The sequence below is a fragment of the Somniosus microcephalus genome, unplaced genomic scaffold, assembly GCF_052327205.1.
Source record: "Somniosus microcephalus isolate GS21.2 unplaced genomic scaffold, FLI_Smic_1.0 unresolved_chr1, whole genome shotgun sequence".
Taxonomy (NCBI): Eukaryota; Metazoa; Chordata; class Chondrichthyes; order Squaliformes; family Somniosidae; genus Somniosus; species Somniosus microcephalus.
The window spans coordinates 71,828,863-71,845,218 of record NW_028225179.1 but is presented as its reverse complement, the minus strand read 5'-3'; the positions used below and the strand labels follow the sequence as shown (position 1 = coordinate 71,845,218).

The 16,356-nt window shown below is 52.3% G+C and overlaps 1 protein-coding gene across 1 annotated transcript in view; it reads left to right on the top strand.

The window, feature by feature from the left end:
- LOC147095486 (BICD family-like cargo adapter 1) overlaps positions 1 to 15,343 on the top strand; it is an 85,385-nt gene extending 70,042 nt beyond the window's left edge. Inside the window, exons 8-9 of the mRNA XM_085974630.1 lie at positions 10,409 to 10,529; positions 11,592 to 15,343. Coding sequence (XP_085830756.1) covers positions 10,409 to 10,529; positions 11,592 to 11,756 — 286 coding nt within the window. The 3' untranslated portion in view covers positions 11,757 to 15,343. The remainder of the gene's footprint in view (positions 1 to 10,408; positions 10,530 to 11,591) is intronic.
- The last annotated feature ends 1,013 nt before the right edge of the window (positions 15,344 to 16,356 follow it).

The window sequence follows — 16,356 nt, the reverse complement described above, 5'->3', positions numbered from 1 at the left end:
GGCGATTCTGGCCCCCTGTCGTCGGTTGGTTCATCAGCTTCCGATGCTACTGTTTCTGGGGTAGATGCGACCTGTACGTCGGGTTCATCACCAGGTACGTATGGGTGAGGCATGGGGTTGACTTGTTCCTGTGACTCTAGGATCTGGTCAGCATGGCGTCTCACGATGCTCTCCCCAACGTCCACTGTGTACATTAGTGGGCCCTGCCATGTGCATATCGTTCCTGGCTGCCATTTTTCTGTTCGGCAGTCGCGGGCCAAGACTGGTTGCCCTACATTGAAGCTCCTTGTTGGCTTCTCGTGGATGTGCTGGAATTGCTTACTCTCAACATCTCTTTGTACGTTTGGTCTGAGCAAATCCAGGCGAGATCTTAACCTTCGGTTAAAGAACATCATGGCTGGGGCCTGGTTGGTGACTGCATGTGTTGCATTCCGGTAGGCGAACAGGAAATTGTCCACCTTGTGCTGCAGCGGAATGTTGTCATTGTACATAGCCTTTATTGCCTTCTTAAAGGTTTGTACGAACCTCTCAGCCAATCCATTTGTGGCTGGATGATACGGGGCGGATGTGTAATGCCTTACCCCATTCCTTTTCAAGGACTCCGGAACTCTTCGGACACAAACTCTGGTCCGTTGTCGGAGCAAATCTGTTCTGGCAAGCCATTCCTGGCAAAAATGGTCCGTAGGACTGCAATAGTTTTCTCCGTGGTGGAGGACATTTTGATGACCTCAGGCCATTTCGAGTGTGCATCCACGGCTATTAAAAACATTGAGTCCATGAATGGACCAGCAAAATCAATATGCACCCGTTGCCATGGAGATGAGGGCCACTCCCATGGGTGTAGAGGGGCCTGTGGTGGTGCATTTTGGACTTTCTGGCATCCTGAGCAGCTCTTGGTCAGGTCCTCGATTTGTTTATTGATTCCCGGCCACCACACATAAGCCCTGGCTAGGCTTTTCATTTTTACCCCTCCCAGATGACCCTCATGAAGCTCATTGAGCACTCTATCCCTTAACTTGGGTGGAATTACCACTCGGGATCCACACATCAAGGTCCCCCGGCACACTGACAGCTGTTCTCTCCTTGTCGAGAATGCTGGCAACAGTGAGTCGCCATGTGCTGGCCATCCCTTCACCGTCAAATCATATACCCGAGACAGTCATAGAGTCATAGAGTTTTACAGCACAGAAAGAGGCCCTTCGGCCCATCGTGTCTGCGCCGCCCATCCATCCCTGTCCAGTCTAATCCCATTTTCCAGCATTTGGTCCATAGCCTTGTATGCAATGGCATTTCAAGTGCTCATCCAAATGCTTCTTGAATGTTGTGAGGGTTCCTGCCTCTACCACCCTTTCAGGCAGTGAGTTCCAGATTCCAACCACCCTCTGGGTGAAAAAGTTCCTCCGCAAATCCCCTCTAAATCTCCTGCCCCTTACCCTGAATCTATGCCCCCTTGTTATTGACTCCCCTACTAAGGGGAAAAGTTCCTCTTTGTCTACCCTATCTATGCCCCTCATCATTTTGTACACCTCAATCAGGTCCCCCCTCAGCCTTCTTTGCTCCAAGGAAAACAACCCCAGCCTGTTTAGTCTTCCTTCATAGCTGAGGCGCTCCATCCCAGGTAACATCCTGGTGAATCTTCTCTGCACTCTCTCCAAAGCAATCACATCCTTCCTATAGTGAGGCGACCAGAACTGCACACAGTACTCCAGCTTTGGCCTCACCAGCGTTTTGTACAGCTCCATCATAACCTCCCTGCTCTTATATTCTATGCCTTGGCTAATGAAGGCAAGTATCCCATATGCCTTTTTAACCACCTTATCTACCTGTTCCGCTGCCTTCAGGGATCTATGTACATGTACACCAAGGTCCCTCTGACCCTCTGTACTTCCTAGGGTCCTACCACTCATTGTGTATTCCCTTGCCTTATTTGTCCGTCCAAAATGCATCACCTCGCACTTTTCAGGGTTAAATTCCATTTGCCACTTTTCCGCCCATCTGACCAACCCGTTTATATCGTCCTGTAGCCTGAGGCTTTCCTCCTCGCAATTTACCACCCCACCAATTTTCGTGTCATCTGCGAACTTACTGATCATACCTTTTACATTCTCATCCAAATCATTTATGTAGATCACAAACAACAAGGGACCCAGCACCGATCCCTGAGGTACCCCACTGGACACAGGCTTCCAGTCACAAAAGCAACCTTCGACCATCACCCTCTGCCTCCTGCCACTCAGCCAGTTTAGGATCCAACGCGCCAAGGCACCCTGGATCCCATGGGCTCTTACCTTCTTGACCAGTCTCCTATGCGGGACTTTGTCAAAAGCTTTACTGAAGTCCATGTAAACCACATCCACAGCATTTCCCTCATCCACCCCCCTAGTCACCCCCTCGAAAAATTCAATCAGATTTGTCAGACATGATTTACCCTTGACAAAGCCATGCTGACTATCCCCGATTAATCCTTGCCTCTCCAAGTGGAGACTAATTTTGTCCCTCAAAATTTTTTCCAATAATTTCCCTACCACAGATGTTAGGCTCACTGGCCTGTAATTCCCTGGTTTATCCCTGCTACCCTTCTTGTATAATGGTACTACATTAGCTGCTCTCCAGTCCTCTGGTACATCCCCTGTGGCCAGAGAGGTTCTGAAAATTTGTGTCAGAGCCCCTGCAATCTCCTCCTTTGCCTCCCACAGCAGCCTGGGGTACATCTCGTCCAGGCCTGGGGATTTGTCCACTTTTTGGCCTGCTAAAAACCGCTAGCACCTCCTCCCTCTCGATGCTAATATGTTCAAGTATGTCACAGTCCCCTTGCCCGATTTCTATGTCTGCATCGTCTTTCTCCATAGTGAACACAGATGCAAAAAAATCATTTAAAACCCCGCCTACATCATCTGGCTCTACACACACATTGCCACTTTGGTCCCTAATGGGCCCTACCCTTTCCCTGGTTATCCTCTTGCCCTTAATATACTTATAAAACATCTTAGGATTTTCCTTTATTTTGCTCGCCAGTGTTATTTCATGGTCCCTCCTCGTCCTCCTAATTTCTTTTTTAAGTATGCCCCTGCACTTTTTATACTCCTCTAGGGCTTCTTCCGTCTTTAGTCTTTTGTAACTGCCAAAAGCCCCCCTTTTGTTTCTAATGCATTTTTGTATATCCCTTGTCATCCAAGGTTCCCTTTGCTTGTTGGTCCCACCCTTGACCCTTACAGGAACATGTTGGCGTTGTACTCTCTCTATTTCCCTTCTGAAAGTCTCCCACTGTTTTGATGTGGATTTTCCTATAAGTAGCTGCTCCCAGTCCACTTTGGCCAGATCCTGCCTTATCATATTAAAATCGGCCTTCCCCCAATTTAGAACCCTTATTTCCGGGCCGTCTTTGTCTTTTTCCATGACCACCTTAAATCTCACCGAATTATGGTCACTGTCGCCAAAATGCTCTCCTACTGATACTTCCACCACTTGCCCGGCTACATTCCCCAGAATTAGGTCCAGTACCGCCCCCTCTCTTGTAGGACTTTCTACATGTTGGCTCAAAAAGCTCTCCTGGATGCACTTTAAGAATTCTGCACCCTCTAAGCCTTTCACACTCTGACTATCCCAATTTATATTGGGGAAGTTGAAATCCCCCACTATTATTACCCTATTATTTTCACACTTCTCTGAGATTTGCCTACATATCTGTTCCTCCATCTCCCCCTGACTGTTTGGGGGCCTATAGTACACTCCCAGCAAAGTGCTTGCCCCCTTTTTGTTTTTAAGTTCTACCCATATGGCCTCATTAGAGGAACCCGCTAATATATCATCCCTCCTTACAGCAGTAATTGACTCCTTAATTAATATTGCAACACCCCCTCCCCTTTTACACCCCCCTCTGTCTCGCCTGAAGATTCTATACCCCGGAATATTGAGCTGCCAGTCCTGACCCTCCCTCAACCATGTCTCCGTGATAGCAACAATATCGTACTCCCATGTGTTCAACAACAACTTCAGTTCATCCACCTTATTTGCAAGACTCCTTGCATTAAAATAAATGCCTTCCAGCCCTGCCATATTCCCTTTTGCCTTCACATATTTGCTCTGCCTTCCCAGCTGACTTGTTTTTTCCTCTGTATTTGGCTGTAAATCACCCCCTACTATAGCTCCACTCTGTACCCCATCCCCCTGCCAAGTTAGTTTAAACCCCCCCCAGCAGTGCTAGCAAACCTCCCCGCAAGGATATTGGTTCCCCTCTGGTTCAGGTGTAAACCGTCCGACTTGTACAAGTCCCACCTTTCCCAGAAGCAGACCCAGTGATCCAGGAAACTAAAGCCCTCCCCCCTGCACCATCCCTTTAGCCACGCATTCATCTGTTCTATCTTCCTATTCCTATACTTACTAGCACGTGGCACCGGGAGTAATCCAGAGATTACAACCTTTGAGGTCCTGCTCTTTAATCCTTCACCTAGCTCCCGAAATTCTTGCTGCAGGACCTCATCCCTCTTTTTACCTATGTCGTTGGTACCAATGTGGACCACGACCTCTGGCTGTTCACCCTCCCCCTCCAGAATGCCCTGCAACCGCTCAGTGATATCCTTCACCCTGGCACCAGGGAGGCAACAAACCATCCTGGATTCACGTCTACGGCCACAGAAACGCCTATCTGTTCCCCTTACTGTAGAATCCCCTACCGCTATTGCTCTCCCACTCTTTTTCCCCCCTTCCTGGGCAGCAGGAGCACCCCCAGTGCCAGGAAGTTGGCTGCTGCTGCCTTCCCCTGGTGAGTCATCCCCCTCAACAGTATCCAAAGCGGTATACTTGTTTGAGAGGGGAATGGTCACAGGGGTCTCCTGCACTACCTGCCTGCTTCTATTGCTCCGCCTGGTGGTCACCCATTTCCTGTCTTCCTGTGCAGCCCTTCCCTGCGGTGTGACCAACTCACTAAACGTGCTATCCACGACCCTCTCAGCATAGTGAATGCTCAACAACCCATCCACCCGCAGCTCCAGCGCCTCAATGCGGTCTGCTAGTAGCTGCAGATGGATGCATCTCTGGCACACGTGGTCATCAGGGGCACCGGGGTCCCTGAATTCCCACATAGAGCAAGAGGAGCATATCACGGGGCTGGGCTCACCTGGCATGACCTTCCCTTTAATTAATTTAAATTAATTTACTATCACCAATTAAAAATATCTCTAAGGCGCTTGTATAGTCTACCAACAGTCCCTGCTACACCAGAAAAGACCCTCGTAACTATAAACTACAGAGTTAAAGTTTAAAAAAGTGAAATACTCACCAACCAATCACTTACCTGCTCCCTGGTGACGTCACACTCTGATTACTTTTTACCTCTCTCCTCTGCTGTTGATTTGGTGCGCCTCTGCTGAACCCGCCGGTTTTAAGTGCCGCCGGTCGCGCTGCTGCTCTCCCACAGGTCCAAGCTCTCTGACCTCGCCTCTGCTGAATCCGCCGGTTTTAAGTTCCGCCGGTCGCGCTGCTGCTCTCCCACAGGTCCAAGCTCTCTGACCTCGCCTCTGCTGAATCCGCCGGTTTTAAGTGCCGCCGGTCGTGCTGCTGCTCTCCCACAGGTCCAAGCTCTCTGACCTCGCCTCTGCTGAATCCGCCGGTTTTAAGTGCCGCCGGTCGCGCTGCTGCTCTCCCACAGGTCCAAGCTCTCTGACCTCGCCTCTGCTGAATCCGCCGGATTTAAGTGCCGCCGGTCGCGCTGCTGCTCTCCCACAGGTCCAAGCTCTCTGACCTCGCCTCTGCTGAAACCGCCGGTTTTAAGTGCCGCCGGTCGCGCTGCTGCTCTCCCACAGGTCCAGTGTAGGGTCATTTCGGGTTTCCTTTTCGATACAAGCGTTAGTTACCGGTAGGTATTCAACTATAGTCGAATGGAATATTTCGACAGGATCACTGCTGGTGCTTCCTCTGCAGTAGGCAGTGGCAGGCGTGATAGCCCATCAGCATTTCCATGCTGTTTCGTGCCCTTATATTCAATCTCATAATGGTGCGCCCCTAGAAAAAGTGACCATCTTTGTAGTCGTTGCGCAGTCATCACCGGAACGCCCTTCTTCGGATTAAAAATGGAGACAAGAGGCTGGTGATCAGTCAGCAAGGTGAATTTCTGCCCGTGCAGATAGTGATTGAACTTTTTCACTCCCCACACTAGGCTGAGGGCCTCCCTGTCAATCGTGACGCAAAGGCTATTGGCCTCTCTGAGCCGTCCGAGAATTTATGCGACAGCACCGCTCCAATGCCGTAGGGTGACGCATCACATGCCAACCGAATTGGTAATCACAGAATCACAGAAACCCCACAGTGCAGATAGAGGCCATTTCGGCCCATATCCCACCCGATCCCCGTAACCCCTACACCAACACATATCCCACCCTATCCCCGTAACCCCACGTATTTAATCCCCCTAACACTAAGGGTCAATTTATCATAGCCAATCAACCTAACCCGCACATCTTTGGACTGTGGGAGGAAACCGGAGCACCCGGAGGAAACCCACGCAAACACGGGGAGAATGTGCAAACTCCACACAGACAGTCACCCGAGGCCGGATTCGAACCCGGGTCCCTGGCGCTGTGAGGCAACAGTGCTAACCACTATGCCACCGTGCTGCCCTGTAAACTAGTGCCCTGTGTAATGCTGGGTTGTAATGGGCCAATACCTCTTTCGATGTGATTAGTGTTTTGCTCTTCTGGAAAGCTCATCTACATTCGTCACTCCACTTCCATGGCACCCCAGTTTGCAGTAGGGTGTTCAGTGGGTGTAGTATTGTAGACAAATTTGGCAAGAACTTATGATAGTAGTTTACCAGCCCGAGGAACGACCTCAGTTGTGACACATTTTCCGGTGCTGGAGCCTTGACTACTGCCTCAATCTTCTCTGGGGACTTATGTAACCCCTCTTTATCGATAACGTGGCCACAATACGACATCTGTTTTCCAAAAAACTCGCATTTGGGGCAGTTAGCTCGGAGCCCATATTCCTGCAATCTAGTGAGCACCTGCTCCAGGTTGGCAAGGTGATCACTGTCATTTTCGCCCGTGACCAGGATGTCGTCCAAATAACACTGGGTCCCTGGGATCCCTTGCAGGACTTGTTCCATTGCCCTCTGCCAAATAGCCGGAGCTGATGCTACCCCGAATACCAGCCGGTTGTATTGGTAGAAACCTTTATGGGTGTTGATTGTGAGGTATTTTTTTGATGCTTCTTCTACCTCCATTTGCAGATACGCCTGGGCCAGATCAATCTTAGTGAAGCGTTGCCCTCCAGATAGCAAGGCGAAAATATCTTCAATCCGCGGAAGTGGATATTGTACGGTGTGAAGGATCGGGTTCACTGTTACCTTAAAGTCCCCACAGATGCGAACCTTCCTTGGTTCCCCAGGCGTGCTGCTCAACGACTTTTTCATCACAGGGACGATGGGTGTAGCCCACTTGCTCCAGTCTACCTTGGACAGTACACCTGAACATTCCAGACTCTCCAGCTCTGCTTCGACGGCTGGGCGGATCGCATAAGGTACCGGTCTGGGCTTAAAAAATTTTGGGCTTGCGTTTTCTTCAATTTTAATCGTCGCTGTCATGCCTTTTAGTGTTCCGAGTCCTTGCTGGAACACTTCTTTCGCGTCAGTTAGGATCTTTGACAGTCGCCCAGTTGTGACGTCGTCATCCTTTTTGTCAGCCACAGTCAGTGCCTGTATGGAATGCCAATCCAGTTGTATTTTCCGGATCCATTCACGTCCCAGTAATGGTGGTCCTCCATCTTGCAATACATACAGGTCTAGTTTTGGTGTTTCCTTACCGTTATATATAACGGGCACCCTTATTTTTGCTTTGGGGTAGACTTTTTGCCCCGTGTACGTCTTCAAAATAATTTTTGTGTCTCTCAAGGGTATGTGTGAGAATAGCCGCTCGTAGTCCCGTCGGTATATGACTGTTAGGGCTGATCCTGTGTCCAATTCCATCTTTACCTGGACTCCTGCTAACTTGAGAGTGACCCAAATAGTTCGGTGATCCTCCGTTGTGATCACATTATGTAGTTTCAGACAACTCAGTTCCCTGCTTTCGGAGTCGTTATCACTCTTTTGTTCGTCTGAACTATTCTCCGTCATCTTATGTACCTTCTTGTACTTTCCTTTGGTAGGTTTCTTATTGCTGGTTTTCTTTCCCGACCTCCAGACTCGTGCTATGTGTCCTACTTTTCCACACTGTCTGCACACTTTGTCTTTGAACCAGCAATCATTCTGGTCGTGTGTTGTTCTGCCGCAGCGATAGCACTTCTCTGTTCCATATGACATTTCGTTTGTGCCATATTCTTGCGGTCTCTGTTGTATCTCTGCAGCGCCCCGTGCTGCTGCTTCATATGATACCGCAATGCTGAAAGCCTTTTCCAGCGCAAGGTCCTTTTCAGATAAAAGCCGTTTCTGGGTTCCTTCACTTTGAAGCCCACACACAAACTTGTCCCTTAAGGTATCTGCCAGTCCCTCTCCAAACTGGCAGTGTTTCAATAGTTTGTGCAGTTCTGTTAAATAATCAGCATTGCTTTCATCCTTATGCTGGTTCCGTTTGTGAAACTTGAATCTTTCTGCTATCAGCAGCGGTGTGGGGTTTAAATGTTCCTTTAGTATCGTTACTATGTCTTCAAAACTCTTTTCCATTGGCTTCGTTGGGGTTACTAGATTTCATAATAAACCATACGTCTTTGCACCCATTAAATTTAACAATACCGACGCTTTCTTGTCATCTGACATCTCATTTGCCTTGCAGTACACCTCTATTGGTTTGACATGTGTAGTCCAATCTTCAACTTCATTGTCAAATGCGGTGATACTGCCACTCTTTGGCATTTTGGGTGTGGTTTAAAATGGCGTCTCCCAATGGCTTAAAATGGCGTCTCCCGCGCTTTCCTTCCTCCCCCGCTGCTGCCAACGCCGCTCCCGGCGATTCTCGTGGCAATGGCGGCGCCCTGTAGGTTTCGCGCGCTTCTCCTGCGCTGCTGCCAACGCCGCTCTCGGCGGTCCTCGTGGCAATGGCGGCGCCTCGCGGGTTTCTGCGCGTCTCTCTCTCCCTCTCTCCGACGCTGCTCGGCCCCTGAACACCGGCTGCGCCCTGTGCGCTGTGCCCTCTCTCTCTCTTCCCCGTCAACGCTGCTCGGCCCTTTGCTGTGCCGCTCGGTCGGGCTCTAGCCCGCCGCTGTCCGGGAAGGGTCTGCGCACTACCTGTTGCCAGCCCGTTTCGCTGGACCACCTCGACTGGAAAGCCAAGCCTGGCTCTCGACAGCCTCCCCCGCGATTCTCGAGTCTCTGCTGGATGACTGGGCAGTTGCCCGTGGTCGACGCCCGAGTCTCTGGCCTTGACCTCCAATCCACTGATCTCCAGGAACGAATCCCCGGGAGGTGATGCAGAGTTGCAGGTAGGTTCGAACCTGCCTCGTTGCCAATGTTGCGTCCGTGTATAAGAAGACACAGACTGCGGAGAACGGTACAACAGGTGTTTACTCAACGTGGCTCACACTGCAACTGAACTGTACAGATTACTACTCAGTGCTATATACAGGTGTGGTCACTGCCGGTACTGCAGTATACATGAGCTGTAAAACATAGTTCCCCCCTTAAAGGTATATACATTACACGCGGGACCCCTCCCCTCCCTCCCTCCGCGGGACCCCTCCCCTCCCTCCCTCCGCGGGACCCCTCCCCTCCCTCGCTCTGTGGGACCCCTCGCTCCGTGGGACGCCCTCGCTCCGTGGGACCCCCTCCCCTCCCTCGCTCCGTGGGACCCCCTCCCCTCCCTCGCTCCGTGGGACCCCCTCCCCTCCCTCGCTCCGTGGGACCCCCCTCCCCTCCCTCGCTCCATGGGACCCCCTCCCCTCCCTCGCTCTGCAGAGCCCCCTCCCCTCCCTCGCTCTGCGGGACCCCCTCCCCTCCCTCACTCCATGGGACCCCTCCCCTCCCTCGCTCCGCGGGACCCCCTCCCCTCCCCTCCCTCGCTCTGCGTGACACCCCCTCGCTCTGCGGGACCCCCTCCCCTCCCCTCCCTCGCTCTGCAGGACCCCCTCCCTCGCTCCGCGGGACCCGCTCCCCTCCCTCACTCTGGTGACACCCCCTCGCTCTGCGGGACCCCCTCCCCCCCTCGCTCTGCGGGACCCCCTCCCTCGTTCCGCTGTACCCCCTCCCCTCCCTCACTCCGCGGGACCCTCTCCCCTCCCTCGCTCCATGGGACCTCCTCCCCCCCTCCCCTCCCTCGCTCCGTGGGACCCCCCTCCCCTCCCTCGCTCCGCGGGACCCCCTCCCCTCCCTCGCTCCACAGGACCCCTCCCCTCCCTCGCTCCACAGGACTCCTCCCCTCCCCTCCCCTCCCCACCCTTCCCTTCCCTGGGTCTGTACCTTTACCCGTGCCTTTTCTGATTGCAGGAAGAACGAAGTGGAGTTGGAGATGGTGCGAGGACGGATCGAGCGCGAGTCCCTCAGCCGTCAGCTCCTCCACACCATCCAGCAGAAGATCGAACTGGCTCAGGAGTTGGAGGCCTGGCAGGTGGGTGCAGTCCGCCCCCGGGCAAGGCCGCGAGGGTGGGCTCCAAGAAATCAACCCAGCTTCCCTCAGAGGCTGCGTCTGTCAATGTACACTGGGTCGCACCGAGCAGGAAAGGCCCAGGCTCCATCCCGGCCTAGTGCCGAGCCGGACAATCTCACCTGGGGAGTTTGTGTATGTGGGGTGGGGGTTTGGGGTTGTTTATATGTGACCGGGGGGTGAGTATGTATCGGGGATGGGGCGGGGGGGGGGGGGAGGTGGTGGTCGCGGGGTTGTGTGTGGGGGGAGCGGGTCAGGAGGTGTGTGTGTGTATCAGAGGTGGGGGTGGGTGTTGGCAGTGTGTGTGTGGGTCCGAGAGGGGGTGGGTGTTAAACCCCACCCAGTGTCACTCAATACCAAGTTTAATATGAGGCAAAGAACAAAATCTGACTGTTCTCTCTCTCCATCTCTCTCTCTCTCTCTCTCTCTCTCTCTCTTTCTCCATCTCTCCCTTTTCTCCCTCTCTCTCCATCTCTCCCTTTTCTCCCTCTCTGTCTCTCTCTCCCTTTTCTCTCTCTCTCCATCTCTCCCTTTTTTCGCTCTCTCTCTCTCTCCATCTCTCCCCTTTCTCTCTCTCTCCATCTCTCCCCTTTCTCTCTCTCTCCATCTCTCCCCTTTCTCTCTCTCTCCATCTCTCTCCCTTTCTCTCTCTCTCTCTCTCTCTCTCTCTCTTTCTCCATCTCTCCCTTTTCTCCCTCTCTCTCCATCTCTCCCTTTTCTCCCTCTCTGTCTCTCTCTCCCTTTTCTCTCTCTCTCCATCTCTCCCTTTTTTCGCTCTCTCTCTCTCTCCATCTCTCCCCTTTCTCTCTCTCTCCATCTCTCCCCTTTCTCTCTCTCTCCATCTCTCCCTTTTCTCTCTCTCTCTCTCTCTCTCCATCTCTCCCTTTTCTCTCTCTCCCCTTTTCTCTCTCTCTCTCTCTCTCTCCCTCTCTCTCCATCTCTCCCTTTTCTCTCTCTCGCTCTCTCTCTCTCTCTCTCTCTTTCTCTCTCTCCACCCTCCCCCTCCTTTTACCTTTGCCCTCCCAGGAAGACATGCAGATCATCATCAGCCAGCAGCTGAAGACGCAGCATCAACGGGAGCAGAGGCAGGAGGGTGCGTGGCCCCGGGGGAGGTTGCGGGGTCCGGGTCCCAACGGGGGCAGCCCGGCCCGGGACCCCCGGGGCATCTTCTCCCTCTTCAAGAAAAACTGACGGGAAGCACGTGACCGGATCACGCGGGAGTGCATCATGGAATCGCCACGTGACCGCAGCGGGTCGAATTTCCCTGTGACGTGTCTACCTCCGATGTCAAGACACCCCTCCTTGGATCAGTGTTTCCTCCCTTGCCCACAGAGGGGGAGGGGGCGCCCCCTCACTGTACCAGCCCATTCTTCACCTCTGTGTGTGTGTGTGTGTGTGTCCCAGCCCCGGCGGTGAGTGTCAGCAAGCAGGTTGACTGTGGGAGGCATCACAGCCCAGTCCACTCCTGCACCCCCACCCACCCCCCATCCCGACCCGGTCAAATAGACACACAACTTGGGTCCCATCAGGCGATGATGATGAGGAGCAAGGAGCTTTTGATTAATTATAAGTTTCCCCCCTAACTCAAAGGCACTGAGGCCAATTGTAGCCCCCTTTAAGGGCTGGGGAACCTGCATTGAAAGAATGGTACAACAGCACCGCCACCTGGTACAAACAAGTACTACATCAATTGAAAGAACATGGTGGCGTTGGTGTAGTACCTCCTCCTGGCCTGTGGCGGCGCTGTTGCGCTACATGGCTCGGAACAGCGAATAGTTCAGTGCAAATATCACTCGGTCCCTGAAGTGTTACCTGGGTTCCAGGGCTTCCGAATTCCACAAGAGAGAAAGAGATTGCTTTTAAATTAGAGCTAGGCCATGCAGGAGTGAAATCAGGAACTTGTCTTGTATTCCCTTGAGTTTAGACGGCTGAGGGCTGGAACAGGAGGAGGCCATTCAGCCCCTCGAGCCTGTCCCGCCGTTCAATGAGATCATGGCTGATCTGTATCCAAACTCCCTCCACCCGCCTTGGCTCCATATCCCTTAATAACACGGGCGAGCAAAAATCTTATCACTCTCCTTTTAAAATGATTAATTGAGCTCGCAGCTACTGCTTTTTGTGGGAGGGGGTTCCACACTTGTATTACCCTTTGCGTGAAGAAGCTACATAGAAGCTACATAGAATATACAGCACAGAAACAGGCCATTCGGTCCAACTAGTCCATGCCGGCGTTTATGCTCCACTCGAGCCTCTTCCCAAACTTCCTCATCTAACTCTCTCAGCATAATCCTCTATTCCCTTCTCCCTCGTGTGCTTACCCAGCCTCCTCTTAAATGCATCGATACTATTCGCCTCAATCACTCCCTGTGGTAGTGAGTTCCACATTCTCACCACTCTCTGGGTAAAGAAGTTTCTCCTGAATTCCCTAGCTTCTCTCCTGAACGGCCTGGCTCTGATTTTAGAGGTTATGTTCCCTTGTCCTAGACTCCCCCACCAGCGGAAAAGGTTTCTCTCTATCTGCTCTATCAATTCCTTTCAAAAAACCTACAAAACCTCAAATCGAGGTGTTTAAAATGATTAAGAGATTTGTTAGGGTAGATCGAGAGAAACTATTTCCTCTGGTGGGAGGGTCCAGAACAAGGGGGCAGAACCTTAACCTTAGAGCCAGGCCGTTCAGGGGTGATGTCAGGAAGCACTTCTTCACACAAAGGGCCGTGGAAATCTGGAACTTTCCCCCCGCAAAAAAGCTGTGGATGTTGGGGTCAATTGGAGCTTTCAAGACAGAGCTGGATAGATTTTTGTTGAGTAAGGGCATCAATCATGCAGTTCTGGTCGCCATATTATAAAAAGGATATAGAGGCACTGGAGAGGATGCAGAGAAGATTTACACGGGTGATACCAGAAATGTGAGGGTACACATATCAGGAAAGGATGAACAGGCTGGGTCTCTTTTCTCTTGAAAAGAGAAGGCTGAGGGGTGACCTAACAGAGGTCTTTAAAATTATGAAAGGTTTTGATAGAGTGGATACAGAGAATGTTTCCACTTGTGGGGAAGAGCATAACTAGAGGCCTCAATATAAGATAGTCACCAAGAAATCCAATAGGGAATTCAGGAGAAACTTCTTTACCCAGAGAGTGGTGAGAATGTGGAACTCGCTACCACAGGGAGTAGTTGAGGTGAATAGTATCGATGCATTTAATGGGAGGCTGGACAAGCATATGAGGGAGAAGGGAATAGAGAGTTACGCTGATAGATTTAGATGAGGAAAGACGGGAGGAGGCTAGAGTGGAGCATAAACACCGGCATGGACTGGTTGGGCCGAATGGCCTGTTTCTGTGCCCTATATCCGATGTAATCCTATGTAAGGAATATGGAGCTAGGGCAGGTAAACAGAGTTGAGGTGCAGATCAGCCATGATCTGATTGAATGGTGGAACAGGCTTGAGGGGCTGAACGGCCTCCTCCTGTTCCTATGTACAGATCGGCCATGATCTGATTGAATGGTGGAACAGGCTCGAGGGGCTGAATGGCCTCCTCCTGATCCTATGTACAGATCAGCCATGATCTGATTGAATGGCGGAACAGGTTCGATTGGCTGAACGGCCTCCTCCTGTTCCTATGTACAGATCAGCCATGATCTGATTGAATGGTGGAACAGGCTCGAGGGGCTGAATGGCCTCCTCCTGATCCTATGTACAGATCAGCCATGATCTGATTGAATGGCGGAACAGGTTCGAGGGGCTGAACGGCCTCCTCTTGTTCCTAAGTTACTTTGTACATCTGGAACGTACCACGGGACGAGGGGTCAGTTTATGTGGGTTGACGATAGTTAGCAATTGGATTGGACACACGATGTCCTAACTTTCCCCCTTCGTTAAAAACGTTGTTAATTTTTGGAAGGAGATGGCAGTGAGGGTTGGGGGTGGGGGGAGGTGCTCCATGAGCACGGAAAGAACCTAGTAAATTCTAGCTCTGCCCCTGACCTTAACAGCGCTCCGCAGAGGGTGGAACCAAGGCCTCCTCCCAAACCGCTGCTGAGAACCACCAGAAGACGCCAGGATGGCTGTTTCCTCTGACTTCCCTTCCTCAGCCCCCAGGGGGCGCCAGGACTTGGATCGGGAGCCGAGTAGTGTCAGCTGTCAGCCACCAACCGGCGGCCACCTTGGCTCCGTCATTCAGTGCCAGTTCCCCTAGTCCCAGAGTGATGACGCGGTGGGGTAGATCTTGACTTTGCGCAACAGTGTCAGTGGTAGACCATTTTACATCTGTCCTGCTTTTTATTTCCAGTGACTTCCATTGGGAGTGAATGGGAAGGGGTTGGGTCCACTGGGATTCTGTACAGTGGGAGTGAATGGGAAGGGGTCAGGTCCATTGGGGTTCTGTACAATGGGAGTGAATGGGAAGGGGTTGGATCCATTAGGATTCTGTACAATGGGAGTGAATGGGAAGGAGTTGGGTCCACTGGGATTCTGTACAGTGGGAAGGGGCAGGGTGAAGGCGAAGATAAACCTATCGAAGGATACTAATACGGGAATACCAAAGCATTGGAGCTTTACCATGCCTAACTGTGCAACCTCAAGTGATGTATATGTTAAATATGTATAAATGCAAATATATCTATTGCTCATTACACTGGACACAATAGCCAAGGGCTCAGTTACTGCACAGGACTGCACTGTAATACTGGTATTATTTATACAAAAGTATATATTTCTTGGACTGATTATTACCTGACAAGAATCAACAACAGGGTTTTCAATAAATAATTATGTTTTCTAGTACGTGATTATTACCAAAAATATGTGGGACAAAGTGTGTTAGATAAACTGTCCTTTAATGTCTCGTCTGAAAGACGGCATCTCCAACAGTGCAGCGCTCCCTCAGTACTGCCCCTCCGACAGTGCAGCGCTCCCTCAGTACTGCCCCTCCGACAGTGCAGCGCTCCCTCAGTACTGCCTCTCCAACAGTGCAGCGCTCCCTCAGTACTGCCCCTCCAACAGTGCAGCGCTCCCTCAGTACTGCCCCTCCGACAGTGCAGCGCTCCCTTAGTACTGCCTCTCCGACAGTGCAGCATTCCCTCAGTACTGTCCCTCCGACAGTGCAGCGCTCCCTCAGTACTGCCCCTCCGACAGTGCAGCGCTCCCTCAGTACTGACCCTCCGACAGTGCAGCGCTCCCTCAGTACTGCCCCTCCAACAGTGCAGCGCTCCCTCAGTACTGCCCCTCCGACAGTGCAGCGCTCCCTCAGTACTGCCCCTCCGACAGTGCAGCGCTCCCTCAGTACTGTCCCTCCGACAGTGCAGCGCTCCCTCAGTACTGCCCCTCCGACAGTGCGGCATTCCCTCAGTACTGCCCCTCCAGCAGTGCAGCGTTCCCTCAGCACTGCCCCTCCGACAGTGCAGCGCTCCCTCAGTAGTGCCCCTCCAACAGTGCAGCGCTCCCTCAGTACTGTCCCTCCGACAGTGCAGCGCTCCCTCAGTACTGCCCCTCCGACAGTGCGGCATTCCCTCAGTACTGCCCCTCCAGCAGTGCAGCGTTCCCTCAGTAGTGCCCCTCCGACAGTGCAGCACTCCCTCAGTACTGTCCCTCCAACAGTGCAGCACTCCCTCAGTACTGTCCCTCCAACAGTGCAGCGCTCCCTCAGTACTGCCCCTCCGACAGTGCGGCATTCCCTCAGTACTGTCCCTCCAACAGTGCAGCGCTCCCTCAGTGCTGCCCCTCCGACAGTGCAGCACTCCCTCAGTACTGTCCCTCCAACAGTGCAGCGCTCCCTCAGTGCTGCCCCTCCAGCA